The following is a 20,236-nucleotide window of genomic DNA, read 5'->3' as shown; positions in this document are numbered from 1 at the left end:
TATCCATGAGCCTTCTCAGTGTCAAGAGCCTTCCGTGATGTTCCTAAAGTTCCGGTTCAATTCTATCTCTGTGAGCATTAGTCAGAGTGGGCTTTGGGTTACCGTCACTAGCTAGGGGCACAGAATCAAATACATTGAACCAGAGTTCTAATTAAACCCTGCCCCGTTGCTAAGGTATTTCTACGTGCATTGCTCAGATCAGGGTTACTCCTTCGATTACATTACAAGTCATCTTTGTGCATCAATTACTTTACCTAAGAAGAAGCTAATTCCTACACTGTGGAATAACTAAAACTTGACAACTACTCTTGAGAATTTAACATTCTGAAACATTTCCCATAGCAGAATTCTGTAAAATAATACACAGTCTTCTCCTCAGCTTGCTTGACTGGCAGGGCCTCTGATTCTAGTCATGTTGGACTTTGCCTTGTTTCAGATATTCTCCCTCAACCTACTGTGGGAAAGGCCAACCAAGTAAAATTTTCACTAAACCTACTTTCAATCTTTCACAGAAAATATTTCTCTAAAATTTTCTCCAGCAATTGTCTTTCATCCGTTGCTTGTTCTCCTCTGCTGTCCATGAACCGAGAAGATGAATAAAAAAGAACCCAACGTCATTTCCTTCCATCTATTTCATGACTGATTTCTCTGTGTTGGCTGATGCTGAATAAAACTCTTCACGGCCTCCACACGATAACACAATTTGTGATTTCATAAAGGAACAATTAGGTGAATCGGTTGTTAGGTTGGATTAACTGGTTTTCTAGTCCAATCAGGAAAGCACAAGATTGCAGGCATGTGGACAGGCAGTCAGAGCAAAAGAATAGCCTCATTAATATACAAAGAAATGATTTTATAGTTTGGGTCATGTCTTCGATTTGACTTAACATTCTTAAATACAAACACGAGATAAAATGAAGGATGATAGATAGATAGATATAGAGATAGATCGATAAAAATACATTCTCTTACCGAAATAACAACAAGGGGATAAAAAATGGAAAGATGACTATCTTCAAGTAACTTCAACAACTTCTGAGTTTCATGACAACCAGAGTTCATGACCTGAAAGGCAAAGAAGGAAGGAAGAGTTCTTAACGAATGTAAAACTGAAGCTGCAAAATGCAAACAGTTTTGCATAAAAACACAAAGATTTACTGAAATTTAATTGTCAGTTATTTAAACTATTGTGAAGGGCATCCATATAGTTATGTACATTAAAATTTGAAGTACTGATTATTAAAAACCATGCCATATAATCAGCTTTATACCAGGTATATAACACTTAATTTAAAATATAATCTAAAGAATCATCCGATTCTCATTATGAAAATTAGCTTATTATAAGTAATATTTCACTATTTAACAAGATAATATATAAATTTTCCAAATACATATTGAATAATAAAATTGAGCTATCAAATCTTTTATTCTTATTTTTAAGCATCAAGAAATCTTTAGTTCTCATCTACATTACAGCAATACAGATCTTCAGGTATTTTCAATTATTTATAGTCACCACTTACGTTGACACAAACAAAATTGTAGTAGGGCTCTAAGATGATGTGATCGAGATCTCTGGCAGAATGGCCCCATGCCTGAGATGTGATATTCGCATGCTAAAGGGGAGAAAAATAATAGAAAATTAGCTTATAACTTGATAATCAAGCATGAGTATAAGCAGAATATAAACAGCTTCATTATAAAATATAATTGCTGTAGGAGAGGCAGAGAGAGTCAAAGGGTCATATATAAAAATAAATTACATAGTTTCATTCTCAATAGCCAAAAGGTAGAAAAATCTAGATGTTCATGAACAGATAAAAGGATACTCAAACTGTGGTCCATCCATATAATGGGAAATTAATCGACTAATAGGAGAAATAAAATCTTTAAATAAGCTACAATAAACAATGTAGAGGAAATATCTTATATTTAGTGAAATAAGTCAGCCACAAAATGATATATTAGAGAATGTCACTTATTTTTAAAAATGAAACAGGAAAAGGCAAGTGTACAGGGAACAAGGTTGATTTGTTGTTGCCAGAGACAGGAAATAGAATAGGGTAAGGGTTGATAATGATAGAAATATCACATTGATTAAAAATTGCATACACAATTATCTTGTTCTCAGTAAGTTATATATCTGTAAAAAGCTAAATTTTCAAAGGTTGGTGATGCTATAATTACAACAATGATGAAAAAGTAGGCAGCTACTTAAGCTGCTTAAGTAGATCCAAACACCGTTTGGTTTCTTGGTGAGGAGGTTTAGGGACAGCCTATTTAAATGGCCTAATAACCTGTTGAGTGCTTCTGTCCCACCTCCAAACTCGATGCGTAGTACGTGTGGTCTTAAACGGACCTTTTAAGTAGCCATCGTGGCACAACTGGACTTGACTTGCCTGGGCATTACAGAAAGAGGAGCGTCGGGAGTAAGAGGAGGCTACGGAATTCGTGGGCAATGGCCTCCAGGAAGGATGGGCTCCTTTGCCCGGAGACCAGAAGAAACGGGCCAGCCACTATGACTAGTTACTGTGCTCAAAAATTCTATAGAGGAATCCTGATCAGAAAGTGGGAAATGCAGGATACATTTTCAATTCTCACAGATTCTAAATTTTCTGGAGCCATTAAGGTTGACTAAACTCCTAAAACTATTTTCCTGAGACTCTGAACTCTAAGCCAAAAAATATTACCTGAAGTCTTAAAAACTCAACAATAGTTTGTTTGTTTGTAGTCTTGAGGATGACACGCTTTTGAGAACCATGCAAGTCAAAGAATTTACTGCCGTAAAGTAGATCTTGACTCACAGCAACTCTCAAGGACAAAGTAGAACTTCTCCTTAGAATGTCAGAGGCTGTGATCTTTAAGGCAGAGATGGCTCAAAATTCTCCTGCAGTGACGGGTGGGCTTAAACCACTGGCCTTAACAAAATATATGAGATCAAATTAACAACTGTATCACAAATGATTAGATGGAAACTTAGGAGAATAGTAAATCTAGTAAAAATAGGAAGGAGAAAACTCAGATGAAGAGCCGAGGAAGAGCCGCACAACGTGATGACGGCAGTCAATGTCGCCAGGCCGTGTAGAAACTGTTCAGAGAATAATTAAGCTTCTGAGAAAAGACATTTGAACAATTCTACAGATAATGAATACTGACAACTAAGAACAGACAAAATCGTCGGATAGGACAAAATGTAGTGGTGCATGATATTCAGCAACAAGCAAGTAAACTAGTTTATCTATACAAGAATGTATCATAAAGAAGCAATAAAGTAGAAAAGAACAAATTTCATAAAATCTGAAGTAATTAAAAGTAGTAATTAAAAGTAATAAGAAAGTATCATATTCGTGTAAATTAAGACTGAGGCAATAATAATAAGGCAAAATGTGACATGAATGATACACTGCAAAAGTAGATTACTAAAAAATATTACTAGAGTAGATTTTGAGCTAAAAGTACGTATAGTGCACAAGATTCCCTCATGACATTTTCATTCCATATAGGGTAATATTCTAATTAACTTATTTAATTTATTTTTTAATCATTTTATTAGGGGCTCATACAACTCTTACCACAATCCATACAGACATCAATTGTGTAAAGCACATTTGTACATTCATTGGCCTCATCATTCTCACAACATTTGTTCTCCACTTAAGCCCTTTGCATCAGGTCCTCATTTTTCCCCTCACTCCCTGCTCCCCCCTCCCTCATGAGCCCTTGATAATTTATAAATTATTACTTTGTCATATCTTGCCCTATCTGACGTCTCCCTTCACCCACTTCTCTGTTGTCCATCCCCCAGGGAGGAGGTCACATTAGATCCCTGTAATCGGTTCCCCCTTTCCAAACCACTCACCCTCTACCCTCCCAGTATTGCCACTCAGACCACTGGCAACATTGATTTTTAAATTACAACAATGTAAACAAAAATGGAGGATTACAAAATGGAATTACTGCTATATTGTCACTGTGATAATTCTATTGGATCTCATATTTCGGTGAGTGCCAGCAAATGTATGGCGTTACATGTAGTGTGATTTAAAATTTATGTATCCAAGATATAATTTTCGTTCCAAAGGAACAGAAAAAACGGTGCAATTCTAAGAATATTACCTATTGACTTGCTTAATTGTATATAATTTTGGTGAAATTTGAGAATGAAGGAAAGTAAAGATTTTGAAGTCTTAGCTTTTCTATATTATTTAGTTAGTTAGCAAATATTAAAAATAAAGATTCCTAAGGATAGGCTGAATAGTAAGAGTGAGTGACAGTACTTATAATGGCTCTTCTTGGAATTGCTATGTAACTCCCTTCGAAGGGCTGCATGGGATCATGCAGATTGGGTGAGTGTGGCGCTATGGAGGGGATTGGTCAGTTCTTACATGCAGATTGGGTGAGTGTGGCGCTATGGAGGGGATTGGTCGGTTCTTACATTCACCAGCAGTATGAGAGTGAGTCATCTCAGAAGAAGGGAAAGAGAATTCCAAGATCACTGAGAAAGAAGCACCACCAATAGAGTGCCTGAAAGACCGCTGACTGAAGAGGAGGAGGCAGAAGAGGCCCCAGAGGTTGCAGTGCTGTGACCATGAGAGAGCTGAGACACAGCACCACCTCTAGCAGAAGGAGGTGGCCAATGGACAATGTGCTTAAGATGCTGAAAACAGAGACACATCTGCCAGCATGACGGACAAAAGGTGTGGCAGAAAAAAGACTGCATCTTTAACATTTTATAAGTGGTTATCTTGTCTAATAAAACTCAGAATCATGAGTATTGTCGGTAAGTCCTCTGTAACCATTGCAACCATTCTGGTGGCCGAATCCACCAGAGAAGGCGGAGTTCGGGAAGCATGGTTGGTGTCAGAAAGGGGTAGAGGATGGAGGGCGGAGGCACAGCTGGCTGCTGCTGCTGTAGAAATCAGCCTTGGGCTCCTATTGGCGCTGGACGCTCCTTTGTGTAGGGGGGGTCACATTCGCCCTCTCCCCCCCCCACTCCCAAGCCATTTTCTTATTCTGTAATCATTTTTTAATCATTATATTGGGGGCTCACACAATTCTTACACAATCCATCCATACATCCATTGTGTCAAAAACATATGTACATTTGTTGCCATCATCATTCTCAAAACATTTGCCTTCTACTTGAGCCCTTAATATTTGCTGCTCATTTGCCCCTCCCTCCCCACTCCCCCCACCTCGTGAACCCTTCATCATTCATATATTATTATTGTTTTGTCCCATATTATACTGTCTGACATCTCCCCCTGCCCTCTTTTCTGCTGTCCCTCCCCCAGGTATGAGGCTATGTGTAGATTCCTGTAATCAGTTCCCCCTTTCTACCCCACATTCTCTCCACCCTCCAGGCATCGCCGCTCTCATCACTGGTTCTGGAGGAGTCATCTGTCCTGGATTCCCTGTGTTTCCAGTTGTTATTTGTACCAATGTACATCCTCTGGTCTAGCCAGATTTGCAAGGTAGAATTGGGATCATGACAGTGGGGAGGGGGGTAAGTATTTAAGAACTAGAGGAAAGTTATATGTTTCATCGTTGCTACCCTGCACCCTGCCTGGTTCATCTCCTCCCCACAGCCCCTCAGCAAGGGGTGTCTGGTTGGCTACCTTTGGGCTTTGAGTCTCCACTCTGCACTCACCCACCTTTTCAACGATATGATTTTATGTTCCTTGATGCTTAATACCTGATCCCTTCGACAGCTCTGTATTCATTTTTAACACCAGCACTCACCCACCTTTTCAACGATATGATTTTATGTTCCCTGATGCTTAATACCTGATCCCTTCGACAGCTCTGTATTCATTTTTAACACCAGAAAATGATCTTTTTAAAAAATATTCCTCCATTATTCTTTTAAGGAAAATGTCTTGGTGGAAGACATGTTTGTTAGGTACCATCAAGTCCATTTCAACGCTAGCAGGCTTGTACACAACAGTACAAACCAGCGCCTGTTCTGTAGCAGCCTCACAACTGTTCTCATGTTTGAGGCCCATGTTACTATCACAGAGTCAACCCCTCTGATCGAGGACTTTCCTCTATTTTCCTGCCCCCATTCTTTTGCCATTTTACTTATTCGATGTCCAGCTTCCGCGTGCTTACAGGGCAACTGAAAATACCATGGGTTGGGTCAGGCTTGCCTGTTCCTCCAAGTCACATCCTTTGAGCCCTTTAAAGAGGCCTTCTGCACAGCTTTACCTAACGCGAAGTGTCTTTGGATCTCTTGACTGCTGCTTCCCTGAGCATTGATTGTGGATCCAACAAGACAAAAACCCTCGTCAATTTCAACCTGTGGTCCATTTATCATGATGTTACCTGTTGGTTCAGTTGTGAGAATTTTGTTCTTTTTGACATTGACATGTGATTCATCCTGAAGGCTTCAATCTTTTATCTTTATTTGCAATTGCTTCAAGGCCTCCTCACTGTTATCTGCCTATCACAGATTGTTAGTAAATCTTCCTCCAATCCTGATGCCTCCTTCTTTTTCATGTAGTCCAGCTTCTCTAATTATTTGCTTAGCATACAGATTGAATAAGTATGGTGAGAGGAAATAACCACAACTTTCCTGACTTTAAGCCTTGCAGTATTCCCTGGTTCTATTTGCACAACTGCCTCTTCTTCCATGCATAAGTTCTACATGAACACAATTAAAAGTTCTCGAATTCCAATTCTCCTCAATGCTATACAGAGTTTGTTGTGGTCCACAGAGTTAAATGATTTTGCATGGTCAATAGAATAAAAGTAAATCTTTCGGGTATTCTCTGCTTTCAGTCAAGATCATCTGACATCACCAACGATATCCCCTGTCCCAGGTCTTCCTCTGAATCTGCAACTGTTGTAGGATGATCTTCAACATTTCACTTGCATGTGTTATGAATGATATTCTTTTAAATTTAAGCATTCTGCTGGGTCATTTTCCCTTGGAATGAGTAAAAATATGGATCTCTTCCAGCCAGTTGGCCAAGGAGCTGTTATACAAATTTTCTGGCAAAAAACAAATGAATGCTTCCAGTTCTCCACCAACTTGTTGAAACGTTTCAATTGGCACTCCATCAAAGCCTGGAGCCTTGTTTTTGGCTAATACATTCAGTACAGTTTGAACCATTGGAGCTTGCTCAAATGCAACCTACAGAGATGGTGAAATGGTGACCAGTTCGTTTTGATTCAGTGACTGTATATTCTTCCCATCTTCTTTTGATGTTTCCTGCATCGTTCAATGCTTTGCCCATGGTGCCTCCATATTGCAACTCAAAGCTTGTAGTTTTTCTTGAGTTCCTTCGATTTAAGATATGCTGAACATATTCTTCCTTTTTGACTTACTAACTCTAGGTCTTTGCACATTTCATCATATTATCTGACATTGTCTTCTCTAGCTGCCCTTTGAATTTCCAATGCAGCTCTTTGATTTCATCCTTTCGTCCAGGTGCCTTAGCTGCCTACAATTAAAAGCAGGTTTCAGAGTATCTTCTGACACCCACTTTGATTTTTTTTTTCTAAACCTGTCTTTTTAATGGCCTTGGGCTTTCTTCATGAAGAACATTCTGGATAGCCTCCCGCAGCTTATAAGGTCTCTTATAATTAATGTTCTGTGCAGCAACTTTGTTCTTGAGATGTTCCCAAAATTTAGATGGGATAGATTGAAGGTGGTATTAAGGATTTTCATTTTTTTTCAACTTCAACCTGATTACATATGAGCAATCGGTGCTCTGATCCACACTCAGTGCCCGGCCCCATGTTAGCTGCCGACATGGGTTTCTTCAGCGTCTCTCCCCACATACGTAGGCAAATTGATTTCTGTATAAGCCATCTGAAGAAGTCCATGTGGATAGTCACTATTGTTGCAAAATGGATTTGTGATGAAAAAAGCTTTGCACACTTCTATCATGCGATCACCAGCTTTGCTCCTACTGTCAACCCAAGACCTTATGCTCCAACTCCCGCTCCTTACTCTGTGCTTCGAAGTTCTGTATTCCACGGGCCAATAATCATCAATGCATCTTGACTGCATGTCTGATCAATGTCCACCTGAGATCATCGATATGATTCTTTATTTCATCCCCACTAGCTTTGTGGTGTGTGCATACATCTCAATAACAGTTGTAGTCGTTGGCCTTTCTGGTATTCAGAAAGATAGAATCCCATCACAGACAGCCAACCACTTCAAGATCTTGAAGTGTCCTGTTGGAGGATGAAAGCAGCACGACTCCTGTTCAATCTGTCATTCCCAACATAGTGAACCGTTAAGTTTTCTGATTCTAAATGGCCAATCCTACTTCCTTTCAGCTCACTAATGCCTTGGACATTGAACTCTGTGTGCTCCACTTCATTTCTGACTACTTCCACTTTTCCGAGGTTCATATGTCATACATTCCAGCTTCTGATTATTAATTTTATTTGCAGAAGTTTCTTCTCATTTTAAGTCATACCCCATCGGCAAATGAAGGTCCAAAGGCTTTACTCCCACAGGCTTGTCTCCAGCTACGCCATTATGGTCATCTCTACTTTGAGACGGCAGCTCTTCCTTACTCAGGTCTTGAGTGCCTTCTAACCTAAGGGCTCATCTTCTTCTGTCACCACCGCTTACCGTGATCTGCTGGTATCCATTGGGCATTCAGTAACTGACAATGTTTCAATGCTGTCCATAAGGTTTTCAGTAGCTATTTCCTCTTAAGGGAACATCCTATTCCCTAGTAATCTGTCTTCAGTCTGGAAGCTCTGCTGAAGCCTGTTTACTTTGGTGACCTTGCTGGTATTGGAAATACCAGTGGCATAGCTTCCAAATCACAGCCATACACAAGCAACGCGACACATGGTGGACAAAAGTAAATAGCTCCTTAAAATTAAAGCGATGTCGAAAGTTCAAATAAATTAGTAACTGATACAAAGCGATAGAGGGAAAACAGAGGTGGGGCAGTGGGTAATAGGGAGGGAAAGGGAATTTCAGGAGTAACTATGGAAAGCTGGAGGGGAGGGAACAGTCGAATGGATTGCGATGGCACAACTCATTTTAAGGCAATTTAACTGGGGGATCCTTTAAAGTTGATGTGCTGATGGTTGTACAATTCTCCTTGAGATGACTGAATGATTAGACTATTGAATTGTATGCTATGTAAATTATGCACCAATAAATGGATGGAAAAAACAAAAATAATCCAAAAATACAAACATTATTCCAGATATTTCTCTAAAAATAATATATGCAGTTAGCTGACAGGAGAAAAGGATGAGTGTACTTCATTTAATTCTATTTCTATTTCCAATGCATTAATTAGTTCCATTATAGTGTTCTTCTATTCTTAGTCTGTTCCTTTAGTAAGTAACTACTTTACTTACTGTATCATGCTGCTATGGAATCATTTGAATTTTTATATTACTAAATTGAAATTCTTATTGTGTTCTTCTAAAGAATAAAAAGTTATAAGGAGATATTTTTAAGTGGGAGGGTGTAAAAAGGGATTATTAAGAAAAATTCTAGAAATATTCAGCCTGGCTTGTATATGCTATGTTTATTTCTTTTTGGTAAGCATCGTAGTATTTACTAATTATATTTTTCTGAAAATCAGAAAGTTTAAAATTTATACGCAATCATAATTTTTTTTTTTTGCCTCTGGTTGGCTACCACAAAGAATTGTGAAATTTTCTTCAGAAATATTCTCTGGTGTTCCCCTAACCTTCATTTTCAATCCCAATTTGTTTCTCTGTGAATTATGTGAATAAAATGAATTGCCCTTGCACCATTGTGATGTTCAGCAGATTCTTGGTGGAATTTAAAACATGTCAGATGTCATTCTATTCGGTTGCTTACCTTTAGTAATTTAGTTAGCTTGATATACTGTTTTTGGTGTTATTTTGTTTGTAAAACTAGAGGAGGAAGATTTAGTAAATGGTCTTCATTACATCATATATAGATGGCTGTTACTATTTTTGAAATATTCCAAGGAATATTATTTTAATTTGCTTGTATATTATAAAGGCAGGCTGGTGGTGTAATGGACTATTACCCAATAGGTCAGCAGTTCAAAGCCACTAGTTGTTCCATGGGAGAAAGATGAAGCTTTCTTCCCCCACCCTTGGAAGCCCACATGGGTAGCTCTACTTTGTCTATAGGGCCACAAGGAGTCAGAACCGACTCCAGGAAATTCTGTTTGGTTTATTTTGTTATTTTGTATGTTTGATTTTCTTTGCTTGGTTTTGTGTATTGTACATCCTTAAAAAGAACTTAACAATATTTACGATTAGCGTTCCTAAATGAGAGCTTCATTCTACTTTTTCTAGTTAATACATGTAATCATACACATGCATATATTACAAGCATACTTTATGTTTTCCTGTGTGTAATTCCTATTAAATTAAATCTAAATTAGTCAATTTGATATTAAAGATGGCCATAATCTACTTATCTTCAACCTAATCAAATCCTAACACTTTAATTACACTCCTAAAAGTACAGAGAGCCAAATGAAGGTTGAAAATGAAAGTGGAACAGGAGAGAAGTAAAAGGAAATAGAGGAAAGAACTAGGAGGCAAAAGACATTTGTAGAGGTATAAACGAAAGCATATACATATGTAAGTATATTACTATATAATGATAGGGATATAGGTGTGCTAGTCACATAAGACAGTGTCAATTTGGGACTTGAGAGGATTAAGAATGAAGGGGTTGAGTCTAGTCTGTCAAAAGGGTCATAACCAATGTGACCTCTGTGTGGGCATGGCCTTCTCGTGGGAATTCTGGGAACTCTTGTATTTCCTCCCTGGAAGTGGCAGACACAGACTCTTTCTCTGCTCACTCCCTGCGAGACATCCCTGAGGAGAAGCCACATGGACCTACCCTGATGCATCCAGAATCATGGACCTGGAGAAGCCATGTGGAGCCCCTGCCAGTGCGAGATGCTAACAATGCCACTGGATCTACAAGACTTTGAACCCACTGACCTGTGACCATCAGGCATTCGGAATCATTGCACGTATTTCATGAGTTTGAAGTAGACTTTATAGATTGGTATCGGACATAGGGGCTAATATTGGACTTATGGACTTTATCTGGACTGGGCTGGGCTGTCTTTCCATTATTCAACTGCTCTTGCATATACACCTCTTTCTTATTCACATATGATTCTCTATGAATTTGTTTCTCTAGTCTACCTGGGCTAACATAATAGGTCTATGTACATATATGTATAGGTTAAGTATTAAGGTATCAGACAGACATTGGGTCTCTACTCAAGTCCTCCCTCAATGCAAGAACACTTTGTTCTAAAAGCCTGGCACTGTTCACCTTTCCAATACAATTGCTGAAGACAAAAATGGATGCATAAGTTAATGTGGTGAAGAAAGCTGATGGTGTCCAGCTTTCAAAAGATATAGCATCTGGTGTCTTAAAGGCTTGAAGTTAAACAAGTGGCCATCTAGCAGAGAAGCAACAAAGCTCACATGGTAGAAGCACACCAAGCCACGTGATCATGAGGTGTAGAAGGAATGAGGTATCAGGCATCCGAAGAGTCAAAATAAGAAACCACTTTGATATGAAGTACGTGGGGAGAGGAATCAACCAAAGCCCATTTGTAGACAATTGGACATCTCCTCACAGAAGGATCACAAGGAAGGAATGAGCCAGCCAGGGTGTAGTACAGCACCAACAAAACACACAAGATTCCTCTGGTTCTTTAATGCTTCCTCCTTCTCAGTAGCATGACCCCAGTTCTATCATTCAAATATGGCTACACCCGAGAATGTACACTGGTACAGATTAGAGCTCTCAACACACAAAATCCAAGACAGAACCCCCTCAGAACCAATAATGAGAGTAGTGATACCATCATGGGAAGGGGAAGATGGGGGGAAAGGGGGAGAAAGGGGGAACTGATTGCAATGGTAGAAGTATAAACCCCAACCCCCAGGGGGATAAAGAACAGAAACGTGGGTGGGGGAGACAGCAGATGGCATAAAATATGAAAATAAAAATAATTTATAGATTATCAAGGGTTCACCAGGTGGGAGGGTAGAGGAGAGAGGTGGAAAAAGGGGGAGTTAATTAATACCAAAGGCTCAAGTAGAAAAAAAAAGGTTTAGAAATGATGATGGCAACATATATACAAATGTTCTTGATATAATTGATGTATGGATTGTAATAGGAGCTGTAAGAATCTCAAATAAAATTATTTATTAAATTTTTAAAAATTCACTCCTCAATGCAAATTTTCTTGAACTCTAGGACCATTTTCTTCTATTGTCACAAACACTGGGCCTTTTCTTGTTAGTGATTACTTTAGCCCATGAACTTAATAAAACTTATAAAATTTAGAACTTAATAAAATTTATTAGAACATTATAAATTATTAAAATTAAGTATTAATAGTTAAAAGATAAATATAAAATAAGGTCTTAGGCTCTAAGAGTTATAGATATATATATGTATATATGTGTATATATAGAGAGAGAGAGAGAGAATGAATCTGGCTACTGTTTATTATGACTGTTACTATTATTATTATTAAAATATGTTCACTCAGCTATTCTTCAATTAAAAAATACCCCACTTAAAAGACACATGTATTTAATGCTCACAGATTAATAAAATAATGCACAAGTAGTATTTCTATGAGAACATTTGTTAATATTTGTATCCCTTTAAACACACAACCCCCAAACTGCAGTCCTTTTTCCTGAAATTGAGACTCTCTTAATAATTGTTTCCAGTTAGTTTTAATTCTTTTATTTATCTGAGCTGCTATTCCAGCAATGAGAAAACAAACAGTATCTTGCATGCTTGAGTAAAAAAACCTAGATTTTACCTAAATATAGCAAAGGATTCTTTGACACCTTTCATAAACAAAGGCCACCTTGGACAGTTACATCAGGGTGTTTATGAGAAAGCTCGTGGCATCTTCTGACGCTGTCTCTCATCCTGTCTCGGCAGGCAAACACAGCAATCTGCTGGCTAAAAGAACGTCTCGTTCTGTAAACATCCTGGTTCAAAGAACATTTAAACAAAATTGAGAACAACCTTCCGATGTCTTCCTAAAATTAAAGAAGGAGTATCCCAAACGAAAAAGAAAAGAAATGCTTCCCTTGCGTGATTACAAGGAAGAATCCAGGAAAGGCTTACCATTAACTAAATCCAAACATCTGCGGACTGAAAATGCCACTTAAAGTGTGGGCATTAGGAAGAAGGATGGTTGTCAAAAACTATTTAACATTTCCAGAAAAGAGCCAGGTTTTATGAAGGGTGAAATGCTTTGGCTCAAGGTCCAGGAGTCAAGGACTCAAAGTGAGCTTCTGAAAATCCAATCCTCTTTGTAAAGACTGTCATGGCCAAATCAGCGCTGTCCCTTACTCAGTCCACTTCCGACCGACCTCCCGTGCAAGCAATGGCCATCGTGTGGGTACAAAGCAGGGAGTCATGGAGGGGCAGCTATTCCTTCTGCTCTGTAGAGATGCAATCAATTAAAGTTCTTCTACAGGATTTCTACTAGAGATGCAATCAATTAAAGTTCTTCTACAGGATTTCTACGCGAATTGCTGAAGGCATCGGCGGGGCATTAGCACATCAGTAGCTGAAGGACTCATTGGAGCCACCTCTGGCCTAAAGGGCTATGTGTGGTGAACTTAAGGTTCGGTCACAGGGCTGCTGCCCAAAGTCTTCCCATCTCCATTGTTCTAAAGGAATCTTCATTAGGTGTATTTCTTTAAGAAGTCTTCCCTATTTCCAAATTTAGCGTTACCAATTGACATTCATGTCAGATTTAGTTTTAGAAGTTGGAGGTTTTGTTAATCTAGTATTGCATACTTAATATAATTTATTTTTTTTCAGCCTTTAAGTTCCTTTTACCTGTTAAGAACAAGGCCACAGGATCCAGACTCCTTAGAGTAGAATGGATGATTTAATTGCTTAAGCCCTGTGATTCAGTGTTCCCATAAATAAAATGAGTGGCTCATAGGATTGATATGCAAATAATAACAATCAGCTTTTCAAGACCTCCACAAAACAGGCTGGCTTAACGGAAACAAGTTACAGCTTTGAGGCAATCTTGGTAGAGCATTAGTGGAACTGAATGAAGCAGACTACCAGTTTGCTCTCCCCCAGGAATGCTGAGCTGATAGGTAATGTCAGGGGTCTTTCACTCCATAAACTCCAACTACAAGACTTACACCCAAAGCACTCGATAATGCAAAACGAAACCTGGACAGCCTCCCAGTCATAAAAGCTGCACAAGTGGAATAAAGTTTGAGCCATGGCTCTGCGATGTCACTATGCTGTTGGCTCTGGGTCACTTAGCGAACCAGGAGAAGGAAGGGCCGGTGTAGTTAGGTGCCATAGAGCCCATTCTGACTCATGGCGGCCCTCAGAGAGCAGACCAAAACCTCATTCGTCCTCACAATTGTTCTTGTGCTGGAGCTCATTGTACAGCCACGGTGTCAATCATCTTCCTAACGGACTTCATTTTCATCGCTCCTCCTCTTTAACAAGCAGGCTGTCCTTCTCCAGAGACTGGTCTCTCCTGACAGCAGGCCCAAAGTGCAGGAGCCAGTCTTGCCATCTTTACCTCTAGGGAGCATTCCGATTGGTCTCTTCTTTGGGCAGTCTCTGGTACCCTCAGCATTCTCAGCAGCACCGCCATAAAAATGTATTGACTATTCCTCAGTCTTCATTACACAATGTCCAACTTGCACATGCATATGACACAACTGAAAACACCGTGGCTTGGGGCAGGTGTGCCTGAGTTCTCAAAGCACCAGCCTTGCTTCTCAACACTGTAAAGAGGTCTTGTGCAGCAAATGTACCTAATGCAATGTGTCATCTGGTCTCTTGATTGCTGCTTCCCTAAGCATTAATTATAGGCCCACGCAAAACAAACTCCTTGACAACATCAATCTTTCTCCATTTATCATGATGTCACCTACTGGTACAGTGGTGAGGATTGGGGTCTTCTTTATGTTGAGTTGTAATTCACATTGAAGACTGCAATCTTTTACCTGCATCAGCTAGCGTTTCAAGTTCTCACTTTCCGCAAGCAAGGTTGTGTTGTTGCAGGTTGTTAACAAGCCTTCCTCCACACAGGATGCTGCATCCTTCATAATCTAGCTTTGCTGAGTATTTGCTCAGTATCCACACTGAAAATGTATGGTGACAGGTTGCAACCCTGACACACACCTTTCATGATTTTAAACCACGCATTATGCCCCCATTCTGCTCACCCAACAGAGAGAAGGACTGGTATGTCAAATTAAGCCACTTAAACGCCTCTGGTCTTGTACTTCTGGGTTCTTGGAAGTCAAATGAATATGCAGTAAAGCACACCCCCTTGCTTGGATGAATGCAATGCACAAATAGCCTTTTTAGAATAAAATAAAAGCTGCATATTAAGTGTTTGATGTCTTCTCCATGCAATTCCACTTTGCACAAATCCTTAGCATAGCATTATATTTACCACATTTCCTTATGTTTAATATTCTGGCTGTTGTTAGGTGCCACAGAATAGAGTCTAACTGTATGTTCAAGAGGATGAATTGCTGCCTAGTCCGGCACCATCCTTATAGTCTTTGCTTTCTTAGAACCCATTGTTGTAACCACTATGTCATTCTATCTCATTGAGAGTCTTCCTCCGCCCCCCACCCCCACTCATCCTCTACTTTATCAAGCATGATGTTCTTGTCCAGGGACTCATTTCTCCTGATAACAGGTCCAAAGTTCATGAGACAAAATCTCACTATCCTTGCTTCCAAGAAACATTCTAGCTATATTTCTTCCCAGGTGATTTACTCATTCCTCTGGTAGACCAAACGAAAAAGCAACATCGCTGCTATTGAGTCAATGCCAGCGCAAAGCCACCCTTTCCCAGCATGTTCTTCTTTACAATGCCTCCTTTGGATAGATAAAATAATCTACTCGCTCATTCCTGTGCCAGCCACTGCGTCTGTGCCCTATATACATTATCTCCTTTATTCCTCTTGTATTTAAAGATGATTCAGACTTCATTTCTTCACCACTTGAGTCAAATATTAAGAGGAAGATGCTATTATTCCAGAAAGAATCTCACACTAGTAAAGAGTTTCTAGGAGGTTACTATGGATCAAAATAGACTATGGATAGCCAAGAGAAGAATGGGAATTCCAGAACAATTAATTGTGCTCTTGTGAAACCTACACATGGATCAAAAGGAGGACTTGAAGCACTTTCTGATGAAGATCAAGGATTGCAGCCTCCAGTATGGATTAAAATTCAATGTAAGGAAAACCAAATCCTCACAATTGAACCAATAGGTAACACAATATTAATGAAGAAAAGGTGGAATTTGTGGAGCATTTGGTCTTGCTTGTATCCACAATCAATGTGCAGGGAAGCAGCAATCAAGCGAATAAATGACATGTTGCATTGGGTATTGAAAAGCAAGGATGTTACTTTGATAACTGTGGTAGCCACATAATCTCATGTCAACTCAACGGCATTAAGAGTAAGGAGGTGGAGTCTAGACTGTCAATCAGGTTACAGTCTGATGATACCTCCTTTTAGACATGGCCTTCTCATGAGGATTTTGGGAACTTCCTCTCTTTCCCCCTGGAAGCAGGCCACACACTCTCTCTACTTAACTTTCCTGCTGTTGAGATACTCAGAGAGCTGGAGAAGCCACATAAAGACCTGCACCAGCACTGACATGCTTCTACTACCATTGGATCCACAGGACTTGCATCCACCAGTCTGTGATTTTCCGGCATTCAACATCATTGCATGTGCTTCTTGAGTCTGAAGAGGGATTTATGGATCAGTATCAGATTTATGGGCTAATGTCAGACTTACGGACTTGATCTAGACAGGGCTGGGAAGTTTTCTTAATAAACCATTACTCTTTGATATAAAGCTCTTTCTTATACATATATGAGTGTCCTTGGATCTGATTCTCTAGTCAACTAACACATTAAGCATGCTTGACCCCACCATGGCATTTTCAATTATCTCATAAGCATATGAAAGTTGGACAATGAATAAGGAAGACTGAAGAAGAATTAATGCATTTTAATTATGGTGTTGGTAAAGAATGTTTAAAGTACAATGGAATAATAAAAGGAAAAACTGAAGTGTCCGGAAGAGTATGACCAGAATGCTCCTTGGAGGCCAGGATTGCAAGACCTTGTCTCATGCTGTCAGGAGAGCTCAGTCCCTCTAGAAGGAGCTCATGCTTGGTGCAGTGGAGAAGCCATAAGAATGAAGCTTTTTGAGGAGATGGATTGACATTGTGGCTGCAATAATGGACTCAAGCATAGGTACAATTGTGAGGTTAGCCTAAGACCGGACAGTGTTCTGTTCTGTTGCACACAGGGTTGTTATGAATCAGAAGTGACTTAAGGGCACCTAACAACAACAATTCTGTTTTTACTTTTCTGAATCTTGTTGGGAGGGGCGTACCTAAGAAGGGTCCTCCAATTTAAATCTTCAAAGTTGATGCTAGAGAAGAGCAAAGTGTAGCGGAATCACTGCACTGAAAAACGCAAAGCAGAAGCATGGCGAAAGCAGCAGCAATGGCTGCCGTCAGAGTCCTTAACAGCCCACCTTCGTGACACCCGTTCTCACAGTTACAATGTGCTTTGAAATGATTTTTCTGATACAACAGTACAAGAACTATGGAATAGAGGACATGGGATCTATTTCTCAAAACTTGAATACCTGTTACAAGGAATTAATGGCTCACAGATTATTCAGAAATATCTGGATAATGTCTTAACAAACAAATCTACCAAATACAAATTTGCTCAAATTTTTCTTTCTGCTGCTATTTTACTACAGAATATGGTATTATGATATAACCAATGGAGCAAGCTGCAGTAAATGAGGAATCACCAGCCTTATCCCATATAAATGATGTCTCACAGGACAAGTGAAAAACAACACATTAAAAGAGAACTACATTTCTTAGTAATGCTATGTAAGTTGAAAAATGGAACTTGACGTTCCTAATAGTTTTGTTTAAAAAACAAACAAAAAACCAGAAAAACACACAATCACAAAAATTGTCCATTGAGGGTTTAATGTAATATTTCATTAACTCCAAGGAATTGCTAGGTGGTCTATAGAGTGAAACAGAGGGTGGGTCGGGAATCAGTGGAAGAAAGCAAAGGTGTGTCCAGCCTCTATGAACAAGGGTTTCCTTTGTCAGGAGCTTGAAGAACTGGATGATGCCTGGCTACCACTCCCAAACATTTTGAATCTATAGATTCCCAAATTTAGTGTCTTTTTCAGGAAGGAAAAAAAACTCAGCCCCTTACTGGCAATTAAAAATTTTTGGGCAATAGGCCATAATACAGGGTCAAGTGTAGATTATCTGCTTTAGCAGCTCCCTGGGATCATTCCAGTGGTCCCGAGGAAATGGGATAGCCCACTAGACTGCACTAGACCCCAAATCCTGAGACCACAACAATGAACTACACAGAAATCATGTCCTCCTAGAGCTTATGTATGCTGGGGAGATGTAATGAAGTTGCCTGTCTCTCACATTTCAGTGTGCCCAATAATCCCTGGAAATCTTAATAAAAATACAGACTAATCCCACTGAGCCTAAAAATCAACATCTCTAAATATATTGAGTCTCTAATGACACTTTGAAATATCAACTCCCAAAGCGTGCAGACGGCCAGCAAGCCCATTCCCACACATAGCAACCCTCTGTAGGATGTTCAAGGATCCAACTCTTAATAGGAGCAGATCACCTCCTCTTTCTCCCACAGACTGGTTGGTAGGTTTGAACCTCCAACCTTGTGGTCAGCAGTCCAAAACTTACCAGTGCCCCCAGGGCTCCTTTTAAAATATCAAATAGACCCTCTGAACCCACATTTATCTCATGCTAATGCACATATATTTACTGGGGGGGGGGGCTGTGCCTTTAAGTAGCAATTAGAAGCCAAGCTTAACTTTGACTACTAAACCCTTTCTATCTTTATGCCTTGTGTATGGTTGCAAATTGAACTAACATGAAATAATTTATTACTTCAACGACGTTTCCCTGCAAATACTTGCAAGGTGCATAGTGATGACTCATTCAGCTGATAACCACAAGGTCTGCAGTTCAAAACCACCAGCCACTCAGAGGGAGCAAGAGGAAGCTTCCTAATTACAGTCTTGGGAACTCACAGAGGCAGTTTACCCTTGCCAACAGAATTGCTGTGAGTTGGCATCAACTCAATGGCAACAAGTTGTTGCTTGTTTTTAAGTCAGTAATACAGACACTGCCCAGATGATAGATAGAAAGATAGATAGATAGATAGATAGATAGATAGATAGATAGATAGATAGATAGATAGAACCTGTTTTCCCTATAAATATGTATTCAAAAAGTATACACAACAAATAAATTATATTCTACTCAAAACACCTGTGGGGAAGCACTATGGCTGTTGCAGCTGTGAAACCTTTCGTGCTGCAGGTGGTTACAGTTGCATCTCGGAGGGATCCCTCTCCTGTGCTAACAGACAAGGTTAAGGCGGATGTTTTGTGAGTCTACTTGTGACTAGAGAATTCAAGTCACCATCTTTTTTTCCCTTGATGTTATGGCTTGCTGAAACGCAAAATCTCTACCTCCATCAAAGTAATTCCTATACGTATGAAAGCCTTTTCAGAAGCAGAGAGACAGAATCTCAGGGCCATCAAGGAAGAAGAACCAGCATTTGGGAACCTGTCAAGAAATGAAGGCCAGGCCAGAAGTAGCCGAGGTTCCAGCCCAAAGACCATGAGACACAACAGAAGAGTCCAGCTGAGACAGGCCAGGGGGTGGAGTGGGGGCTGCACTCCTCAGATGTAAGGGCATGAGACCATGAAGGGGGCTGCTGGGTGGGCTTCCAAGCCCATGGAGGCTACAGGCCAAGGGGCCACAGGACTGAGAGACTGAGGACGAGAAGGAGAAAAGTGGCTGCTTGCTGAGGAATGCAGCGACTACAGACCAATGACTCTGTCCTTACTCTACACTGATCTTGCTTGGGGGCCATCACTTCACTTCCCTACTTAAACCTCTCTAATTGTGAGATTTGTTTGTGAGTTCTCTATGACCATTGCAATGTACTCTTTCTCACATCCAGAAGAAAAACCAGTCAGAACAGGGCAAAAGAGGGCTGCAGAGAGGAGCCATGTCCAGCCAATGCCTTGTGGCAAGTGGCCATGCACCAGCAAGGACATGGATTCTCTTTCTTGCTTGTACAGCCAAGGGAGGTTACATGTGGCCTCCGAGCCATTTTTGTA

The 20,236-nt window shown here is 39.9% G+C and overlaps 1 protein-coding gene across 1 annotated transcript in view; it reads right to left on the bottom strand.

Annotated features, from left to right (window-relative positions):
• The window catches only part of CRPPA (CDP-L-ribitol pyrophosphorylase A), a 304,763-nt gene that overhangs the window by 169,863 nt on the left and 114,664 nt on the right, over positions 1–20,236 (bottom strand). Inside the window, exons 7-8 of the mRNA XM_075558343.1 lie at positions 1,527–1,619; positions 973–1,065 (exon numbers count right to left, since the gene is read on the bottom strand). Coding sequence (XP_075414458.1) covers positions 973–1,065; positions 1,527–1,619 — 186 coding nt within the window. The remainder of the gene's footprint in view (positions 1–972; positions 1,066–1,526; positions 1,620–20,236) is intronic.

Source organism: Tenrec ecaudatus, chromosome 9 (genome assembly GCF_050624435.1).
Source record: "Tenrec ecaudatus isolate mTenEca1 chromosome 9, mTenEca1.hap1, whole genome shotgun sequence".
NCBI lineage: Eukaryota > Metazoa > Chordata > Mammalia > Afrosoricida > Tenrecidae > Tenrec > Tenrec ecaudatus.
The sequence above is the reverse complement of the archived record's forward strand: the minus strand, read 5'-3'. Positions and strand labels throughout refer to the sequence as shown.